General features: G+C 34.5%; 1 protein-coding gene and 1 long non-coding RNA gene across 2 annotated transcripts in view; one reads left to right on the forward strand and one right to left on the reverse strand.

Annotated features, from left to right (window-relative positions):
- On the reverse strand, positions 1-177 carry LOC144342148 (uncharacterized). Its single transcript, XR_013418710.1, has 2 exons — positions 115-177; positions 1-84 (listed from the first exon to the last, which is right to left on the reverse strand). It is a non-coding gene; the product is annotated as an uncharacterized LOC144342148 (long non-coding RNA).
- A 3,583-nt stretch (positions 178-3,760) lies between these two features.
- The window catches only part of LOC146748008 (leucine-rich repeat serine/threonine-protein kinase 2-like), a 72,488-nt gene continuing 55,658 nt past the window's right edge, over positions 3,761-20,590 (forward strand). Inside the window, exons 1-15 of the mRNA XM_085497526.1 lie at positions 3,761-3,890; positions 4,455-4,543; positions 4,636-4,715; positions 5,319-5,407; positions 5,734-5,862; positions 6,409-6,540; positions 7,550-7,678; positions 8,119-8,238; positions 8,854-8,960; positions 9,125-9,204; positions 9,404-9,510; positions 12,055-12,184; positions 18,158-18,288; positions 18,997-19,125; positions 19,964-20,047. Of these exons, the coding sequence (XP_085353652.1) occupies positions 3,761-3,890; positions 4,455-4,543; positions 4,636-4,715; positions 5,319-5,407; positions 5,734-5,862; positions 6,409-6,540; positions 7,550-7,678; positions 8,119-8,238; positions 8,854-8,960; positions 9,125-9,204; positions 9,404-9,510; positions 12,055-12,184; positions 18,158-18,288; positions 18,997-19,125; positions 19,964-20,047 (1,666 nt within the window). The remainder of the gene's footprint in view (positions 3,891-4,454; positions 4,544-4,635; positions 4,716-5,318; positions 5,408-5,733; positions 5,863-6,408; positions 6,541-7,549; positions 7,679-8,118; positions 8,239-8,853; positions 8,961-9,124; positions 9,205-9,403; positions 9,511-12,054; positions 12,185-18,157; positions 18,289-18,996; positions 19,126-19,963; positions 20,048-20,590) is intronic.

Here is a 20,590-nt window from a genome sequence, read left to right on the forward strand (position 1 = left end):
TGAAATTGCATAACTTCTTATTTTATTGGTATAGTACAAAAATAGCTGGCATCTTGTCCCATAGAATTCAGATTTTATTGGCACCTTCTCGCATAGTATGAAAATAGTTGGCACCTTCTCGCATATAATTCAGATTTTATTGGCACCTTCTCGCATAGTATGAAAATAGCTGGCACCTTCTTGCATAGAATTATGCTTTTATTGGCACCTTCTCGCATAGTATGAAAATAGCTGGCACCTTCTTGCATAGAATTATGCTTTTATTGGCACCTTCTCGCATAGTATGAAAATAACTGACACCTTCTCGCATAGTATTAACACTATGCAAGAACTAAGCAGCTAGCCGCATAAAGCTGCTTAGTTTTTGTTGCATAGGATTTCTATGCGAGAACCTTCCCGGTTAGTTCCCGGAAGGTACCAGGAAGGCATCGGGAAGGTTTTATCAAAGTTTCATTTTTATAAGGGCTGGCACATACTGTTTCTGAGTTCACCTAACTTCTGGCACATACTGTTTCTGAGTTCACCTAACTTCTGGCACATACTGTTTCTGAGTTCACCTAACTTCTGGCACACACTGTTTCTGAGTTCACCTAACTTCTGGCACATACTGTTTCTAAGTTCTTTAAGTGCTATTCCAACACCTATAGTCATGAGGTTGGAGGCTGTGTTTATCAATTCTTTATGGAGCAGAAACAAAGGCATGCATGTACCTCATCCACCATTTTGTAAATGACTTCCAGAACATGTTTTATTTTGTAATACTTTCAGTAAGAATCTATCAAAAATCTAATGAGAACATGCACAGATTCTTGCTTAATCTGATCAGAATTTGTCATGAGCAAGAAAATTTACAGATTTTTTAGAATCTAGCAAGAGGAAATCATACTGGTTCAAATGATGACACTGAGGCACTTTTAGTTATGATTACAAATTATTTTTTTTAAATCTTGCATCACAGTTATGAATCCTGACTTTAAACACTTGAAAGCGCTCTTAGAAGCATGGTTAAAATCAACAAATATTTTCAAAAGTGATTATGCTAACTATGTGTCTCTTTAAATAATTTTCCATCTAATATAATACAGTACACAAAATGTTTGTTGTTAAATTGAATTTCTTTCAAAATTTGATTATCGCAGATAAAATTATCAACACTCATGAATTAATATCAGCTGATGAATACAGATGCAGGTTCAGTCTTAGTTATGCAGTCAATTAAAAATTATGAAATAAACAGAAATTATCATTAAAGATAAAAAAGAAGTTGACTTTACCAGTGCTTTGATAAAGGTGTATATAGTTTGGTGTTAGTTTATGTTAAATTTGAGGTATATGCATGCTTCTATGGCAAAATTGCACAAAGCTCTGATTAATACTGAATATGTCAATTTATTTCATAGTGTCATAGTAAATAGATGGTCAAAGGTTGATGATAATAAGATTGAACTGATATGGATACATTGTAACAACATGGCAGATGTCCTGCAAATGGATCTCTCTTAAAAAAAAATTTGCAAGGTGAGTTCAGTTGGAGGAATTGTTTTTTTTATGGTTCCTAAATCTTGTATTGGAACTTGTTTCTAAACATTATTTGGAATATCACACTTACATACTAAATTTGCACGAGTTTTAAGATTCAGTACTTTGAACTGATGTTTATGTCAACAACGATCCACCCCCTTTTCAACATTATTATTTAGAAACAATTTTTTCAAACTTTTCTATCATGTATGTTAATGTCTTGTATGCTTGCATGTGTAACAATGGCTTTGATAATGAGTCAATAGATTAGCATCTTGTGTGTAAGTTTTTATGTACCATTTTTCAGAAATTATTCCATTACACCATACTAGTAGTTGTACCAAAATGTTGATTTTTAATTATATTTATAGTAGTGTTAATATTAGTAGCATGTATTATGTTTTGATAATTTCAAGTTATTTCTTATTAATTAAGTATTGTCCAAATTAAGGATTTATTTTGCAAATTAATTACTGCCAAATAAAGTAGATATGCTCTCATTTTTTTTTATTATTAATTGTTAACCAAAACAACTCTGAATGCAGTATTAAATTATCAAATGTTAATCACCATGATACCTTGTGACTATCATGTGTATTATATTGATGCATTGTGTATGGACCTTCTGGTTATTGACATTTGAATTGGTAATGACCTTGTCTTTTGGAATGTAGTATTATATAGTATATTTTATTTGACTCAAATTAATAAATTGGAAATACATTAACCATGGTCAATAATCATACACAAAAAACACAATATAACGAAATACAAATATAAAAAATAAAATGTTAAAACGAATAACACTAACAACTATAAGGTAATACATTGTAAAATTATGTTGATTTACACTAAAGCTGGCTTTCGGCCGGCTCTGCCTTTCCAAAAAAACAAGCGAAAATAAGTTTAAGCTAATGGTGACTAAATTTTAAATTACACTTGAACTGTACTTTAGCTCAGTACATGGGTTACTCAAAAGGTAGAATGCCTTTTCATATAAGAACAGTAAGTATTATGTAAATCTATAGGTGTCAATGTGAATATTTATTTTTTTATAACTATAACATATTGCATTGAACATGTTTTACAGGAATGTTGTTTTTTTTCTAGTAAAAAGTTATAATAGATAAATAAACTTTTACTGGGTAGACTATAAATTAAAGTGATATTAGCTGTGATTTGAACATTTTGTTGTTTAAATATAACCATACAAATCTTACTGAAATATTGTTTTAAACACAATTGCATGGGCAAAGTGACCCTACAAAAGGCTATATTGTAGAGTAAAGTGCTTTTTCGAGAATCAAGAAAACTAAGGGTTGAGCAGTTCTCATTTCATTGAAATCGCTCAGATTATGGAAACTGTAGAAAATTGTGATTCATGATGCACACTATTATGGGATGTAACACATAAAATCATCCTTGAGAAGTCATCAGAGATAAAGTTGTCTTCTTGTACTGTAATCTTCTCAGGCTTGCTTGACAAAATTGGATTTTAATAGACAGGGCTCTCTGGAGACCCAGACACAACCCAGCTGCCATCTTTTTCCATTTGCACGTAATTTAATGTACAACATGGGTACAGTGTATATAGCATGTATGCTATGTTTTCAGCTATGCCTGTTGTAAAGCAGGTCATGTTGTCAAACAGATAATAGATTGAAGAACTGTGTACTTTGTTGTTGTTTTTACAGTTGTGTTCAAAGTCCTACATGTAGAAACCATACTGGAATGCATTTTATATACTATTTTTAGAAAGTTAAAGTGATTAGATCTCAAAGATAAATAAAAGAGAGAACAATATTGGAAATCAAAATTGACAAAAAACAGAAAGACATTTTTAAACATTGTTAAATTAAAGTGTCATACAACAATTCATATAACATTGTTTATTTTGCCATCATTTGTGAGTAGATGTCTTTCACTGGAACTATTTTGTATAAATTTATCAACTGGAATATAAATTGATCCTTTTTAGGAATTTAAATTTTGTTTTCAGTGTCCGGCAAGTTTATAGTTTCATCCTGATTTATGTAATTTTTTAAACTATTTGCTATTTTTTTGTTTATTTCTGAAGAGTGTATGTGTTTGGTATTTGTTATCATCTACTTCATTTTGCCGTTCATTTTTTCAGCATACAACAGGATGTTAATGTTCACAAGATTCTATCATACTGATTTAATATAAGAAGCCAAGACGTTGATGATCCCATAAGGTACAGAGTGAACTACGTAGAAAGATGGAGGATGGATTTAATATCTTCCATGAGGAAGAGAAGACCCTAGATCTCTTGCTTCAACTAAAGAATGACTACACTCCTGAGGGTTTACGTATGGCTATCAAGGAAATAGTGCTATTAGCAGACCATGGTATGTACAATCAACGGTACATAAGATAAGGCTATGTAACTTACATTATCTGTGTTTAGGGATATGCGATAAGGTATACATGTACCATACCATAACGGTGCCTGATTGATGACATAACATAACATAACACAATGATTGTTGGGAAATGTTTTATTGTGGTAACAGAAATGAGCATGGCTATGGCCCTATTTAAAATGCAAAAACATGTAATGTACACTCCACAATTATGCAAGAACATAGAAACAAACAAAACTAAACTCTAGCTTTCTTTCAAAGACTCACTCATTCCCTTATATTTCTGAAAATGTACATTTGGCTTGCAATATTACCTGCTAATTCATGTGTCTTTATCACATATACCCTGGTATATTTAACCTTGGTAGAATGCATTTTGTACATTTGATACAAACAAATATTCTATTATTTTTGTTTCAATTGTGAAACAGTGTTCATAACTTGAAGTTGTTAACTTTGGTTGCACGAGTAGATAGCACAAACGTGTTCATAAACAATCATTAGAATTTAAATTAAACTTGTTTTCCTCTTATTGTCTGTTTAATATAGATGGTTGTACAAGAATACTGGAGGCTTACCATGCACATCGCTACATTATAGATATAATGGCAAACCATAAAAATGCTGGCATTCAAGAGGTACGAGTTCACTCAATTCACAGTATACATTATTTATATTTTTAAAGCTGGACTATTTCAGTGAAAACAAGTATTTAATTTTTTTTGAATAGGTTGGATGTACTGCTCTGAGTAAGTTCATAAAGAGGAGCTTGAAACTGAAGAATTTAATAATACAAAGCCAGGCACATAGGTAATTACAACTATTCAATGTTTATACATCAGCCACTGAAAATGATAGTAGAAATGTCAATCCGACGGTATTCAAACCAGTATTTGGAGGTTTTAAAATCTGTGTTTGGTGTTATTTAAATCAGTATTTAGCAGTATTGAAATTAGTATTTAGCAGTATCCAAATCAGTATTTAGCAGTATTGAAATCAGTATTTAGCAGTATCCAAATCAGTATTTAGCAGTATTTAAATCAGTATTTAGCAGTATTGAAATCAGTATTTAGCAGTATTGAAATCAGTATTTAGCAGTATTGAAATTGGTTTTTGACGATATTTACTTGGGTATTCGGTGGGTGTTCAAAACAGTATTACTGGTAGGTGGTATATTAGAACCAGTATCTGGTGGTATCCAAATCAGTATTTAGCAGTATTCAAATTAGTATTTAGCAGTATCCAAATCAGTATTTAGCAGTATTCAAATCAGTATTTAGCAGTATTCAACTCAAGACTAGTATTTGGTGGCATTCAAATCTATATTTTGCAATATTCAAATCTGTGAAAATTGAATATCAGATGTTGTAGTGGTGTCTTTGTATATATTTGTCATTATTTTTTTTACTGTAGATATATAATGCAAGCTATCAGTAATCATTTGGAGGATGGTGCTGTCCTTGCTGCTGCTTTTGACACTGTCAGCTATCTAGCTAGCTCATGTAAGAATCCATTCAACTTTTTATAATAACATCAGACTATTATTTGCTGTCTTAGCACATATTTGTTGATATCATATAATCCAAATTATTTCATAATTCTTTGAAGGAATTTAATATTTTTGTTATGTTGGTAAACTATTCACAATTCCAGTATAATGTATGCTATATATACAAGCTAAAGGAAATGTTTTTAGTAGAAAAGGATAGAGCAAAATATAATTATGCACCGTTATTTTATTACCTATAAATTTGTTATTGTAATGAGCATCTTGAGATTTTTTAATTTCCATGGTAATATATTAAGTGTTTTTTCATTGTTACAATAGCTTCTCGTTGCTTGGCAATGTTTGAAAAAGATATCCTGGAAACTATTTTTGGTACAATGAGAATGTTCCCAAATGATGTACACATTCAAACAGTCAGCTGCAAAGCACTCAGTCAGTTACTGAGAAATGGTGAGACAAATTAAAAATTCTGATTCCAAGATTGCTTTTTATTTATTCTATAATTGAACCAAGACATTATGAATCAACTAAAACCCAGAAAACCGAGATACTGTTATGGATCATCATTAACTTTAATCTACAATGCAGTTTTGTTTTGATATAGTAAGTTCACCATGAAAACAAATGATTGGATTTTCTTGACTTTTACTCCATGGTTTTATTTTATACTGTTGTTCAGAAATCCCAGATAATAATACATGACAGTGATTCAGATTCACCGGTCATCAGCAGCAAAATTTCCTAATTTTGTTCAATCATTTCAGACAAAGTGTTTTCTGTTAAATTTACTGTTTTATACCCCGAATATTACAAATGTCCTATGACACTAGTCGCCATTTTGGACAAAAATTATTTAACTATCAGATATTGATTTCTGCTCAGTGGGAAAATGTTTTAAAATATATACTATATTGAATAATAATTTTGTTATAAATGCAAAACAAATATTAAATTACATAAAAATGTGTTATTATATTCATATCTTGTTATTTGTAGATTCTAATCATCAATTAGATGTGGTCTCTTCTAATGATTATCATCTCATTCTATCAGCCATTAAATATCACAGCCAATCAGTACATTTGTTACAGTATGCATTCAGGACTTTACAAACTATTGCGAACATTGGTAAGTGATTGAAGTGATTGAAATTAAAACTAGTCTCAGCTTTTTTTTTATTGTTTTTTTATGCCCTCCCTGATAATATTTATAGTGGCCTTCCATCATGTATTTCCTAATCTGATTACAGCTGGTTACCATCTGTAACAGTTTGAAGGGGGGGGGGGCTATGTCATTTTGTTTTGTTTATGTGGAAATACATACAAATTATATTGAATGACTAGACACTTATAACGACTGAACACTGATAATGACTAGACACTGATAATGACTAGACACTGATAATGACTAGACACTGATAATGACTGAACACTGATAATGACTGGACACTGATAATGACTGGACACTAATAACGACTGGACACTGATAATGATTGAACACTGATAATGACTGGACACTGATAATGACTGAACACTGATAATGACTGGACACTGATAACGACTGGTCACTGATAACAACTGAACACTGATAATGACTGGACACTAATAACGACTGGACACTTATAACGACTGAACACTGATAATGACTAGACACTGATAATGACTGGACACTAATAACGACTGGACACTGATAATGACTGAACACTGATAACGACAAGACACTGATAACGACTAGACACTGGTAAGACTGGACACTGATAACGACTGGACACCGATAATGACTGGACACTGATAACGACTAAACACTGATAACGACTGGACACTGATAACGACTGGACACTGGTAAGACTGGACACTAATAACGACTGGACACTGATAACGACTGGACACCGATAATGACTAAACAATGATAATGACTGGACACTATAATCACTGGACACTGGTAATGACTGGACACTGTTAACGAATAGACACTGGTAAGACTGTACACTGATAACGACTGGACAATGATAATGACTGGACACTGATAACAACTGGACACTGATAATGACTGGACACTGATAACGACTGGACACTGATAATGACTGGACACTGATAACGACTGAACACTAACTTTAAATTAATGTATTTTTATGCAGAGGAAGCTTGTGAAAACCTCTTGTCAGGTGACATCCATCTACGAGTGATGAATGCAATGAAACATTTTCCTAAAGCTGTAGACTTACACACAACTGGTTGTGCACTTCTAGAAGCTATGGCCTACAATGGTATGTTTTTTATAATGTTAAATACTTATTTTAAATACTATAATTGTGATATTTCTACTGAATGTTACAGTATGCAAGTGCTAACTGTATATGTAGTGCCTTTTGCAGAAGAAATCATATCAATGTATGGAACTACATAGAAGGGTTTGTGGCCACAACAATGCCTGATCAAACATAAGCACCGAGAGTTGCACCTGTAAATAAGTGAAACTCATGTATAAGTGGCTTTGTGATTCCCATTGAGTCTGTACATGGAACTCACACACAGGATGTAAAATAATTATACCTAAGAAATGAACATCAAATTAAACCAGAAATTGTCTGTTAAGTTTTGATTTAAACTTAAAAAATGTATAATGGGGTAACTACATTGTAGCTTATACATGCAAGATACTAATTATTAATTCCTCTCATATGACTAGACCATTTTATTTTTATAGATGATTATAAACATCTTCTTGAGGTTCATGGATCTTCTGCCACCATCTTGAAATCCCTGCATTCGTTCCCTGATGATGGCCGGCTACAAACTTGTGCACTTAGTGCTTTGGATAAACTCAGTAAGTACATGTATATAATCTTAATACCTCGGTATATTATCTTAAATGGTGTGAATAATGCATCCTGAATGAGACACTTCTGAATTGTTTGATGAAAGAGACCATGATTCACTTAAAATTTTTAAGGAATACACATTATAAATATTAAAATGCTCCCAATTACTGTGCTTGTCAGTTAAAAATATGCAAAAAGTCAGTTAAAATAATTACAGAAAAATCTGATTTTCATAAAAAAAAGCACAATTTTAATGGCAATTAAAAATAAAAAAAAAACATGCACATGTAGCAAGCTTGGAAAAACAAATTCACCCAAAAGTGTAATTTTTTGGGGTTGTTAACTAATATTGTAGAATTTATTTTGAAAATTTAAAAATGCCACATGTTCTAGAAGACAAATGGGCTTAATTACATTACATAAAACACAGTGGTGTTATTTTACAGCATGCTTACATTAAATTCACAATGAAATTAAAGTTGTTACTAAGATTTCCAATTATAACTGACTATCACAAATTAAATTGGTTAAAAATATCATCAAAATCATGTTAATATATTTCCCAGATTTTTTTTTAGCAGGACATTTTTTATGTAATTTCTCTCTTGTTTAAACATTAGGTGATGCAGTGTTGAAAACCAAGTCTCAATTTTATTCAGTTGGTTATGACTGGCTAGAGGATATTACGCTAGTCATGGGGAAGCACAGAGCTCATGCTGGAGTGCAAGTAATTTGAAATTTAATGCATTTTGTTTTTTTATTTCATTACTTATAATTCAAATGGTTATGGTATTATGTAAATTACATAAATCATAAGATTTGTGTTGTTTTTATCTATGAAAGTAATTATTTGTATCATGTGATTCTTTATTATAATATCGTACTCTGTAGGAGGCTGCATGTCGTGTATTATGTAAAATACTACAACATCAACCACAGCTCAAGTCAAGGATTGGTGAAGACATTCATCAGTATGTCTGTTTTATTGCTTGCTATTACACAATGTTGGCATGATCCTAAATGTGTACAATAGTTTGATGTCATACTGAATTGCATAATTATTTTCATTAGCATATTGTATTGCCATAACCACAGAATGAAATGTCCATTGTCCAAATCAATCCATCTACATGAGTACAAATTATTAGAATTTTATATTATATTTATCAGATTAAGCATCCATGTGAATGTAATGGCTAGTATAATGCTTCATGAAGATGATAGCACCTTGTACTGTTCTGCATGCCGTGTAATTTACATCTTGACAACAGAAAATGGTAAGTATATGAAAACTGCTGAATGAAATACCTTCTTGCAGCTATAATTTTACCATTGTCTGAATATGCCGGTATTTAACAGTGAGCTGTAATCTAATTTTTCTGTTTTGAATTGTCATGCTTGGTATGGTTTAGGCACTCATTGAGTGAAAAATTGTAAAATACCTAGATTTTGTATTTTCCAAAATTTATTTGAATTTCACAATTGTGTCATTCTTAACCCAACATCACTTCCTATCAAGATAATTTTTGTTTTCTGGCTTGAATTGTGGATACATGTTGGCTCAACTGAGTAAGATGTCTACTTTGTAAATCATCAATTTGAAAATAGTAATAACAGTTTTTAAAAGCTGGTCACATTTATTTGGACGAACTAACTTCTTAGTCCCCATTCAAATGCAGTTCGAAAACCAGCACTAATGTTTTGAGATCCGTGTGTCTCAACCTGTATCTCAGACATGCCTGGTCTCATCAAATTCAAATACATTGCATATCTTGTACAACATATGCACATCCATTTGTTTCATGGTCCGATATGTGCTACAAATTCATCAAAATCAAGTATTTCTGCAATTCCAGATCTGGAGCTTGGTCAAGCATTGACAGATTTTGAACTTTATGGGACATTGATGCACATCATTTTGTATTTCAGATTGGATTCAAAATGGATGATTGGCCATTTTGTTTTAATGAATGCTGTTCTTAAACCAATTTTCAAACTTTATATATGTATTATACATCATGTCACACATCTGCACACACAATTGTTTCGTGATCCAATTCAAGATGGCACAATTGCAGTCAATTTTGTGTTAAAAATCCAGCAAAATCCAGCATTTCTGCCATTCTGAAACCAGATTTCAGTCATATATGGATGTTGCGTTCAAACTTGGCACAAATACATGTATTGGGCATTATGGGTTCTGATGCATATCTGTTTGGTTTTCGGATCAGATTCAAAATAGCCAACTGCGGCCATTTTGTACAGGTTCCTTAATATAACTTAATATATTTCTTAATCTCGAGATCTCACAGGGACTATATGTATAATGTGCCTTACTTGTTTTCTATAAGCTTCTGTCTTGCAACATTTCATTGTAACTTTTTAGTGATCGACATTTCGACAGAGTCCTCTTCTGTGAGCTAGCTGTTTCTTAACTATAGAGCAAGCAGTGGTGCTGGTTTCACATCTATTTGGTGACTTATATTGATATGATAATGGCATGATAATCTTTTTACTTTTTCAGACCACCTGAAATTCTTGACAAATGCAAAGCATGCTGGGAGTAATATAAGTCACTTATTCTTTTATGTTTTCTCCTCTCATCTATTGCCTCATCTTTCCTCTCCGCTTTCTTTCTCTTCACTATAATTTCCTTTTTAAATTATTTAAAACAGTTTTGCTCTGTGGTAATCTTAGTTAAAGTGCAATTTGATTCTATATATTTTTTCGCTGTCATTTCCAATATTCCCTGTCACTGAACCATATATGTCAAACTTTCTGATATGTGGTTTTCACAATGTACAGATTTCATTGGGTATCATACATTATAACCATTCTTAACACAAACATGTAATGATATCAATGAAGGTAAATTGTGGGAGAATTTCATTTCATGTTTTTCCTTTAACTTACATTGCAATATTAATGATTCCTTGAAATGTGCACAGCCCTTTTCTCCTATATCTTAGCTTTCAGAAAATGTATAAATTGCTATGATCACAGGTTTCAGTAAGGTAATGGAGAACATGGATTTTCTCATGTTGCGGTATTATACTCTAGAGGGCGGTGGTCATACAGCAGATATGTTCCAATTTTGTGTGATTGTATCCTCGGGGGCGGAGCTACGTCACAGACGTTCCATGTTGCTAAGACGTGCACCACTGTACCATGCATTTCTATGGGCTCTGTGCGCGCTGCTTTGGAACGCCGGTCGAGCCGGTGAAAATTTGAGAAAACAACACAAACTCAACTTTGAAGTAATCCCGAACAACCAAATTTATATATGTTACACACGTAGAGCTAATCTTGTTGCACTGTTCAGGGGACTCTCAACAATCATCCCAAAGTACCGTTTTCTGCGAGTTTTGGGCCTTTGTTTTCACCGCCGCGGGTTGCCAGGCGGTGAAAATGCCCGGATGTCCGCCCCCGAGGATACATCACTATGGAACCAATGCATGGCATGTATAACAGCCATGGGAGACTGCTTACTCAGCAGAGAAAAGATACATTCTGCCCAGTCTGGGAAAATCTCATTCTTTCAGATGGATGTAAAGTTAATAGTCCTGTGTACTGTTCCTATTTTCATTGTATGTAAAATGTTCAGTTGCACTTGTCACAAAGTGTAGCACTTTCACAGAGCAAATACCACCGTCCTTTAATTTTAAATTAATTGTTCCAATTCTTATGATAAATTTTCAGAATACAGGTAATTGTTGCTGGTATTTTAGACTGATTCACATCACATTTCAATTGTTTGTCTGTCTATACATAAAGCTGCTTCTATGTATGTATAACTGTATGTCAATTGGATTCCATTGCAGAGACTTTACAAGACTTGTTTATGGAGAAAGGTGCATACATACCTATACTTAAAGGTTTACATATACATCTATCTATACCTAAAGCACAACAGTTAGGATGCCAGGCTATTAGAGGACTCACATTGTTTTGGTAATTTATTTTTATAATATATTGTCTGTAAATGTAACACACCGTTCACAAAGCCTCACAGATCATTGATTCAGTGGGACAAATGTGTACGGGAAAGATAAATTTTGGGGCTCGGCACAGGAAAGATACATGTGGTTCATCGATATAGTCACCAAGACCGGAAGCAGGGGCAACAAAACCAGGCGGCACACACAGGCACTTTAACTCCACAATCTTTAATGTAATCTACTTCAGTAAAATAAACAAAGGTACAATAATTAGCATATGCATATAAATATGTGAGATAGGATATCCTGAAAATATATCAAGGAAAGAAAGAAAACCTAACCTTAGCTAATTAGAGTTTGAGTTTAAATGTGCTAATCGGTCCCTCAATGAATAATAAAATCAGCTAATTTGTCCCTAACAAAGCCAATGTTATCAACAATAACTGAACAATAACCATCAATCAATCAAAAAACACAAGTGTACATAAGTAACAAACACATGAATACGTCAACAGTTCAGCATCGATGTTCACATCAGGTCACAGTTCACTCACAGTCAGCTTCTGTGTGCAGTTCCTGAGGCTTGACAAAATCCACCGTTGGGGGCGCTGCACGACGAAATAGGGCGTGGCCTGGGTGTGTCCGGTGATTGCCCAGGCACGGCGTAGAGGGCGCTGTTCAACAACGGGCGTGGCCTGAGTGTGTCCGCAAATTATTCTGGCACAGTGTTGAGGGCGCTGTTCAACAACAATGGGCGTGACCTGGGTGTGTCCGCAGATTACTCAGGCACAGCGTTGAGGGCACTGTTCAACAACAATGTTATCAAAAGTTCATTCGTAGAAATTCTGAACAATAGTCATAATCAATCGTCATAATTCAGAAATAGTTCTCTGTACAGTGGGACACAACTTGACTACCAATCCCAACTCACAGTACAAGTGTTATTCAGCAGACAGTTTGAAAGTAGAAAGTTGAGAGGTAGAATTACTGTACCCTATATTAGCTTAGTTACAGCTGCTATCAGATGTCACCAGTCAGCGGTTCTTTTGATGGATGAGAACAGATGTCACCACAGAGTCACCAAAAGTTCAGGGTGAGATTCACCCACTCCCGTTGCATAGGAAATCTTGAACTACAGCTGGAAACGTTGATTCCGGTCCGATCTCCCGAAAACACAGTTCTCTGAGTTCCTCTTCTCATAAGCTCTCTGAATATGAGAACCACATCCCAGCTGACTCCTGGTTTAAGCAGGAATGCAACTGCTCCCCACAGAGCTGTCCCAAAACACTGTCGACACTCTGGGAACTATCTGCTGACTAATTCAAACCTGCAAGCTAAGCTAGTATCTTTACTGGGGGTAACTCCACCCTTGGACGCACCCCATAGGTCAAGGAGTCCATCATCTGATAATGACGGTGTACTTTTCGACAGGTATTAATGACTCTAAAATTCCCCAATCCCTATATGGAGTGAAACACAGTTCAGCCCATTGTTTCTGAAAAAGTGGGAAAATTGCCTGGAATGTGCTTATAACTTTGAAAATCTGGATAATTGTGCATGATTATCAATAACAATAAAACTAAAAAATAAAGAAACCTACGTCAATACACTATTATCATATGTCTAATTAGTTAACTTATTAATCTCGCGACTAATTAATATTAATCACCTCAATTCCTTATTAAGCTATTCTAATTAATTTCTGCCCTAATTAGTACTAAGTAGCCATTAACTTGCTTGTAATAAGTGATTTCATCTTCATCTTCAATTATGTCTCCATGGTTACCCCATAGCTACCAAGAAAGCTACAGTACCTTGTATAGGAAACTTAAACAGTAAACACAGTAATTCTTGAAGAAATTAAGCAACGCTCAAAAGCTCCTAATAAAAATCACAAATTATCTACGATATACTACGGCTAATCTTCAAACATTAAATCTTTGCTAATTATACTCATTACCACATAATTGGCTTTGACCTAATTCTTACTTTCCCTGTAGTTTTAACTGAAGTTCACACACACTAACCATAACACTAATTAACTGTCACTCTCACCAACTGATAGTGGGTTCTCAAGTATCAATGAACACCAGCTGGTATACATATACTCACATGTACTAGCTATCGTACCCTACTCTTAATCGTATGAAATCATTAAGGTCTAATTATTTCAATCGGTTACACTCTCCCCGTCCAAAAAGAAAGGTAGTTCCAAATCCATGGAACTCCTTAAAAACCAGTAATCTCTCAAATAGAGTCTTATCACAGTACATCTTCACTGTCATCAGGTAAACCCGATTCTAGATCATATACACAGGATAAGAACACACCAGCTGTATAGAAATAGATCAATGCTTACTGTACAAAAACGCAAATCTGGCTTCACCTTCGCCCAATACAGGGTTCCGGTTCACCAGTAGATACCTGGAATTGTCATCCCTTAATGTCCTTGCACAGTGGCCAAATGCGTCAGATCCCTCTGCATCTGTCTGCACCACCGTTCTTAGCATCCAAGGGGATTCCGTCAGTACCATTTGGATTTCTTGAGTCCAAGCTCCGCTTACACAGCAAAGGCCCATCTAAGACTGATTTAATACTATAATCCTATCATTCTGTACACAAATCATTCATTCCATTCTAACTTACCTTTATGAATTCCCACACCACCAGGATCACATTCACTGACACAGGTGTTGGGATTTCATCTTTTTCTGCCATCTACCTGGACAATTTACCATCAGTCCTAAGGTTACATATTCAACAGGTGTTTAACTCCACACAAGGAGTTTCTCTGCTATCAGAACACCTTATATGCATCACATCTCATTCAGCCCACTGTGCACAGATAATTTCATCAGTTATGAATAATTAATTTATTCAGATTAACAACTGAAAATTACATATAAAAAATCAGCTTTTCCACTCTTCGTTCTTGCAATTTTCATCTCTGTACCTGTAATCAAACAGAAAAGAAATTGTAATCATCATCCCAAATTCCATGTTTACATCCTCCCAGAACGCTCATTAGGTAGGTTTAATTCCAGACCCCACCCTGGGTGAGTTTTACATCACATCAGGACACACCGTGGGTGAGTTCTACGTCATCCTAGAATGCACCTTGAGTGATTTTCATGTCATCCCAGAACGCACCTTGGGTGAGTTTTACGTCACCCCAGGACGCACCTTGGGTGAGTTTTACGTCATCCCAGGACGCACCTTGGGTGAGTTTTACGTCATCCCAGGACGCACCTTGGGTGAGTTTTACGTCATCCCAGGACGCACCTTGGGTGAGTTTTACGTCATCCCAGGACGCACCTTGGGTGAGTTTTACGTCATCCCAGGACGCACCTTGGGTGAGTTTTACGTCATCCCAGGACGCACCTTGGGTGAGTTTTACGTCATCCCAGGACGCGTCCTGGCTAGCTCAGTCGGTAGAGCATGGGACTCTTAATCCCAGGGTCGTGGGTTCGGGCCCCACGTTGGGCGCCAAGATGTAACACACCGTTCACAAAGCCTCACAGATCATTGATTCAGTGGGACAAATGTGTACGGGAAAGATAAATTTTGGGGCTCGGCACAGGAAAGATACATGTGGTTCATCGATATAGTCACCAAGACCGGAAGCAGGGGCAACAAAACCAGGCGGCACACACAGGCACTTTAACTCCACAATCTTTAATGTAATCTACTTCAGTAAAATAAACAAAGGTACAATAATTAGCATATGCATATAAATATGTGAGATAGGATATCCTGAAAATATATCAAGGAAAGAAAGAAAACCTAACCTTAGCTAATTAGAGTTTGAGTTTAAATGTGCTAATCGGTCCCTCAATGAATAATAAAATCAGCTAATTTGTCCCTAACAAAGCCAATGTTATCAACAATAACTGAACAATAACCATCAATCAATCAAAAAACACAAGTGTACATAAGTAACAAACACATGAATACGTCAACAGTTCAGCATCGATGTTCACATCAGGTCACAGTTCACTCACAATCAGCTTCTGTGTGCAGTTCCTGAGGCTTGACAAAATCCACCGTTGGGGGCGCTGCACGACGAAATAGGGCGTGGCCTGGGTGTGTCCGGTGATTGCCCAGGCACGGCGTAGAGGGCGCTGTTCAACAACGGGCGTGGCCTGAGTGTGTCCGCAAATTATTCTGGCACAGTGTTGAGGGCGCTGTTCAACAACAATGGGCGTGACCTGGGTGTGTCCGCAGATTACTCAGGCACAGCGTTGAGGGCACTGTTCAACAACAATGTTATCAAAAGTTCATTCGTAGAAATTCTGAACAATAGTCATAATCAATCGTCATAATTCAGAAATAGTTCTCTGTACAGTGGGACACAACTTGACTACCAATCCCAACTCACAGTACAAGTGTTATTCAGCAGACAGTTTGAAAGTAGAAAGTTGAGAGGTAGAATTACTGTACCCTATATTAGCTTAGTTACAGCTGCTATCAGATGTCACCAGTCAGCGGTTCTTTTGATGGATGAGAACAGATGTCACCACAGAGTCACCAAAAGTTCAGGGTGAGATTCACCCACTCCCGTTGCATAGGAAATCTTGAACTACAGCTGGAAACGTTGATTCCGGTCCGATCTCCCGAAAACACAGTTCTCTGAGTTCCTCTTCTCATAAGCTCTCTGAATATGAGAACCACATCCCAGCTGACTCCTGGTTTAAGCAGGAATGCAACTGCTCCCCACAGAGCTGTCCCAAAACACTGTCGACACTCTGGGAACTATCTGCTGACTAATTCAAACCTGCAAGCTAAGCTAGTATCTTTACTGGGGGTAACTCCACCCTTGGACGCACCCCATAGGTCAAGGAGTCCATCATCTGATAATGACGGTGTACTTTTCGACAGGTATTAATGACTCTAAAATTCCCCAATCCCTATATGGAGTGAAACACAGTTCAGCCCATTGTTTCTGAAAAAGTGAGAAAATTGCCTGGAATGTGCTTATAACTTTGAAAATCTGGATAATTGTGCATGATTATCAATAACAATAAAACTAAAAAATAAAGAAACCTACGTCAATACACTATTATCATATGTCTAATTAGTTAACTTATTAATCTCGCGACTAATTAATATTAATCACCTCAATTCCTTATTAAGCTATTCTAATTAATTTCTGCCCTAATTAGTACTAAGTAGCCATTAACTTGCTTGTAATAAGTGATTTCATCTTCATCTTCAATTATGTCTCCATGGTTACCCCATAGCTACCAAGAAAGCTACAGTACCTTGTATAGGAAACTTAAACAGTAAACACAGTAATTCTTGAAGAAATTAAGCAACGCTCAAAAGCTCCTAATAAAAATCACAAATTATCTACGATATACTACGGCTAATCTTCAAACATTAAATCTTTGCTAATTATACTCATTACCACATAATTGGCTTTGACCTAATTCTTACTTTCCCTGTAGTTTTAACTGAAGTTCACACACACTAACCATAACACTAATTAACTGTCACTCTCACCAACTGATAGTGGGTTCTCAAGTATCAATGAACACCAGCTGGTATACATATACTCACATGTACTAGCTATCGTACCCTACTCTTAATCGTATGAAATCATTAAGGTCTAATTATTTCAATCGGTTACATAAACAATGACTTTCAGATAGTAAACACTGTTTTTGTAACCCTGAATGAGGCAAACATACTTTTAGAACAGATATTTCATGAAACTTTTTTTTTTCTATTTTATTAATTTCCCCATTTGTTTCTAATTAACCCTCAAGTCCACATGTGTGAACTGACTGTTATCTTACCGGTAGTATTTTTTTCATCATCTTTCGATAATATATTTTTTTCCATTTTTAATTTGATATTTTTTATTTAAACTTTATATGCTTGTATATATTTCTAGTTAAATAGAAACAACATTGACTATAAAATACTCCAAGTGATATTTTATTTGTTGATTATTTTATTGTTGTGCATTCATTGGTTTTAATAGTCTATTGTATAAAGAGACCCTTGTATCATATGGAGCTTTGAGTGACATCATTGCTGCCTTAGTATCGTATCCAGAGGATTTAGGTGTAGCTCAAGAAACCATTGGTGTATTAGCATGTCTCGCTGATATTGGTAAGCTATCAAACAGGAGAAATAAATAATTTACACTCCTTAACTAGCTTCAAGGCGAATTAAAGATGATCATCTCAATGTTTTCATTATCGTGGTTTCATGTCCCTAGGCTACAAAAAATGAAATACAAAATTGGGGTCATGTGAAAGAAGATCGAGTGCAAAGTGTCATGGGAAATGCCAAAATTTTCGAACTGCTTAGTTAATTTATTTCTGATGAAATTTTTGTATGGTGAAGGTTATGTATTGCAATATGTGCAATAACATGGCTTATAATGCATAGATTGAATTTAGACTCAAACTGCCTTAATCTCTACCGAATTAAATTCATTTTGTACATCACAATTTTGTTATTCTTAATTAGTAAGAATTACAAAAAGAGGGCTATAAATGTAATTTCCAAACTCTGCAGCCTGATGAAAGTTTTTTGTACACATTCAATCTTTAGAATTTCTAAATTCCAATTATTTGAGTCACATTCAAATCCATTTTGCCTTTATCAGATTCACCAACAATAAGTGTGATGGAAATCTTGTTGAATGCAGGCATGATTCTAAAAATATTACATTTTGGGTTTTTATCTTTCAATTAAAACTACTGGGGTACAAGCAGAAAAAATATGAAATTGGATCAGTTTGATATAATTGCCATTTTGCATACTGATATCATCTGTCATTCTTTATTTTTCTTGGATTTTATTTTATCTCAGAAATTGTCCGTCATCAGTGTATAACTGAGGGCATTCATGAACTCATTGTTGACAGTATGGTGAGCCACACATCATCACAGTTACTACAGGAAATGGCCCTTGAAGCACTAGCTGTCCTCTCTACCACAGGTGATTGATTCATCTAACAAGTGATTTTCGCTTCACATATATGCATGAAAGGCACAGACCAAATGTCTGCTACAAAAGTCAAATATATTTTTTTTATAGTTAAGGTAGTTTGCTTTTTAGAAAAAAACTTCTTGAAATCCAGCAAGAAGAGTTGGGTTTTAATGTTCCAAATTCTGAAATAAGAATATGAAACCTGAAAACTGGAAAAATTGATGAATGGTTTACAATTGGTTGCTATGGAAGAAACATTCTCAAAATTTTGTTCCTTGACCAATTCTAAAAAAATGATATGTAGTGCTATGAAGGCTACATAAATTATGTATTTTGAATATTTGTATAAGTTATCCATGAAAATGTTTTCCAAAATGGCTGCTTTTTAGATTATTTTGCATAGTTATGTTTTCTTGGAAACATGTCCTTCTTTCTCCGTGAAAACTTTAAATATGTATGACTTGCATGTCAGTGAATCACAACAATATTTTAATGATTCACTCTATATTTAAATGGTATTGATCTACCTTGAATATTCAAATGCTGAAGTTCTAGAAGGGAATATGGCATTGCGATACACTTATTTCATCAAAATTCACCATCATCCAATGTTTTATATCACATTATTAAGCATGGAAATACCCCATGTTTTGACTTCACTGCGATGATATGATCTTTGTCCTGTTTTTATGATTGTTTAAACATAAGGCAGGATCTCACAGTGAAAGGAAAATAGACTATTTATCTACCAGGTAATTCTAGTTTATTATGATAACAATTTTGATTAATATAAGTTAGTGTTATTGAAAATGTATTTGACACATATTATTTTTTCTCATTTTTGTAGGAGGTGTTTACGATGGTTTACTGAGAGAAACTGGTGCATTAGAGTCAACTTTAAAAGCTATGAAGACATATGTCAATTCACCAGGTAAGAAGTAGTAAGTAGCCATACACCACATATATCAAGACAAATTACCACTAGCAGTGTCGGTATTTTGCATTATGCGGCACTCAAAGAGTGTCAGGGAGTCACAAATTATGTTTATTGTAACAAAAATTATGTTTCTTGTAACATAAATTATGTTTCTTGTTAGTCACAAATTATGTTTCTTGTAACATAAATTATGTTTCTTGTAACATAAATTATGTTTATTGTAACATAAATTATGTTTCTTGTTAGTCACAAATTATGTTTCTTGTAGGCAGATATAGTACAGCAGGAATAGTGAAAATTACAGAAATTGTTAAAATGTGTAAAGTTTGATTTCATTCATTTATCTTTTAATCTTACAATGTACAAATGAAATATAATATCTGTCTGATTTATAATGTTGAAGTTGCACCATCCATGATGATTTGAGAATGTACTATCTATCAACGAAACTATCATGGCATTACAACCTCAACCTGGTGGTTTAAAATTGTATGATTAATTAAATCACTATTCAGTTTGAAACAATGTATGTTTTTA

This window comes from Saccoglossus kowalevskii, chromosome 3, assembly GCF_978046115.1.
Source record: "Saccoglossus kowalevskii chromosome 3, keSacKowa6.1, whole genome shotgun sequence".
Lineage (NCBI taxonomy): Eukaryota > Metazoa > Hemichordata > Enteropneusta > Harrimaniidae > Saccoglossus > Saccoglossus kowalevskii.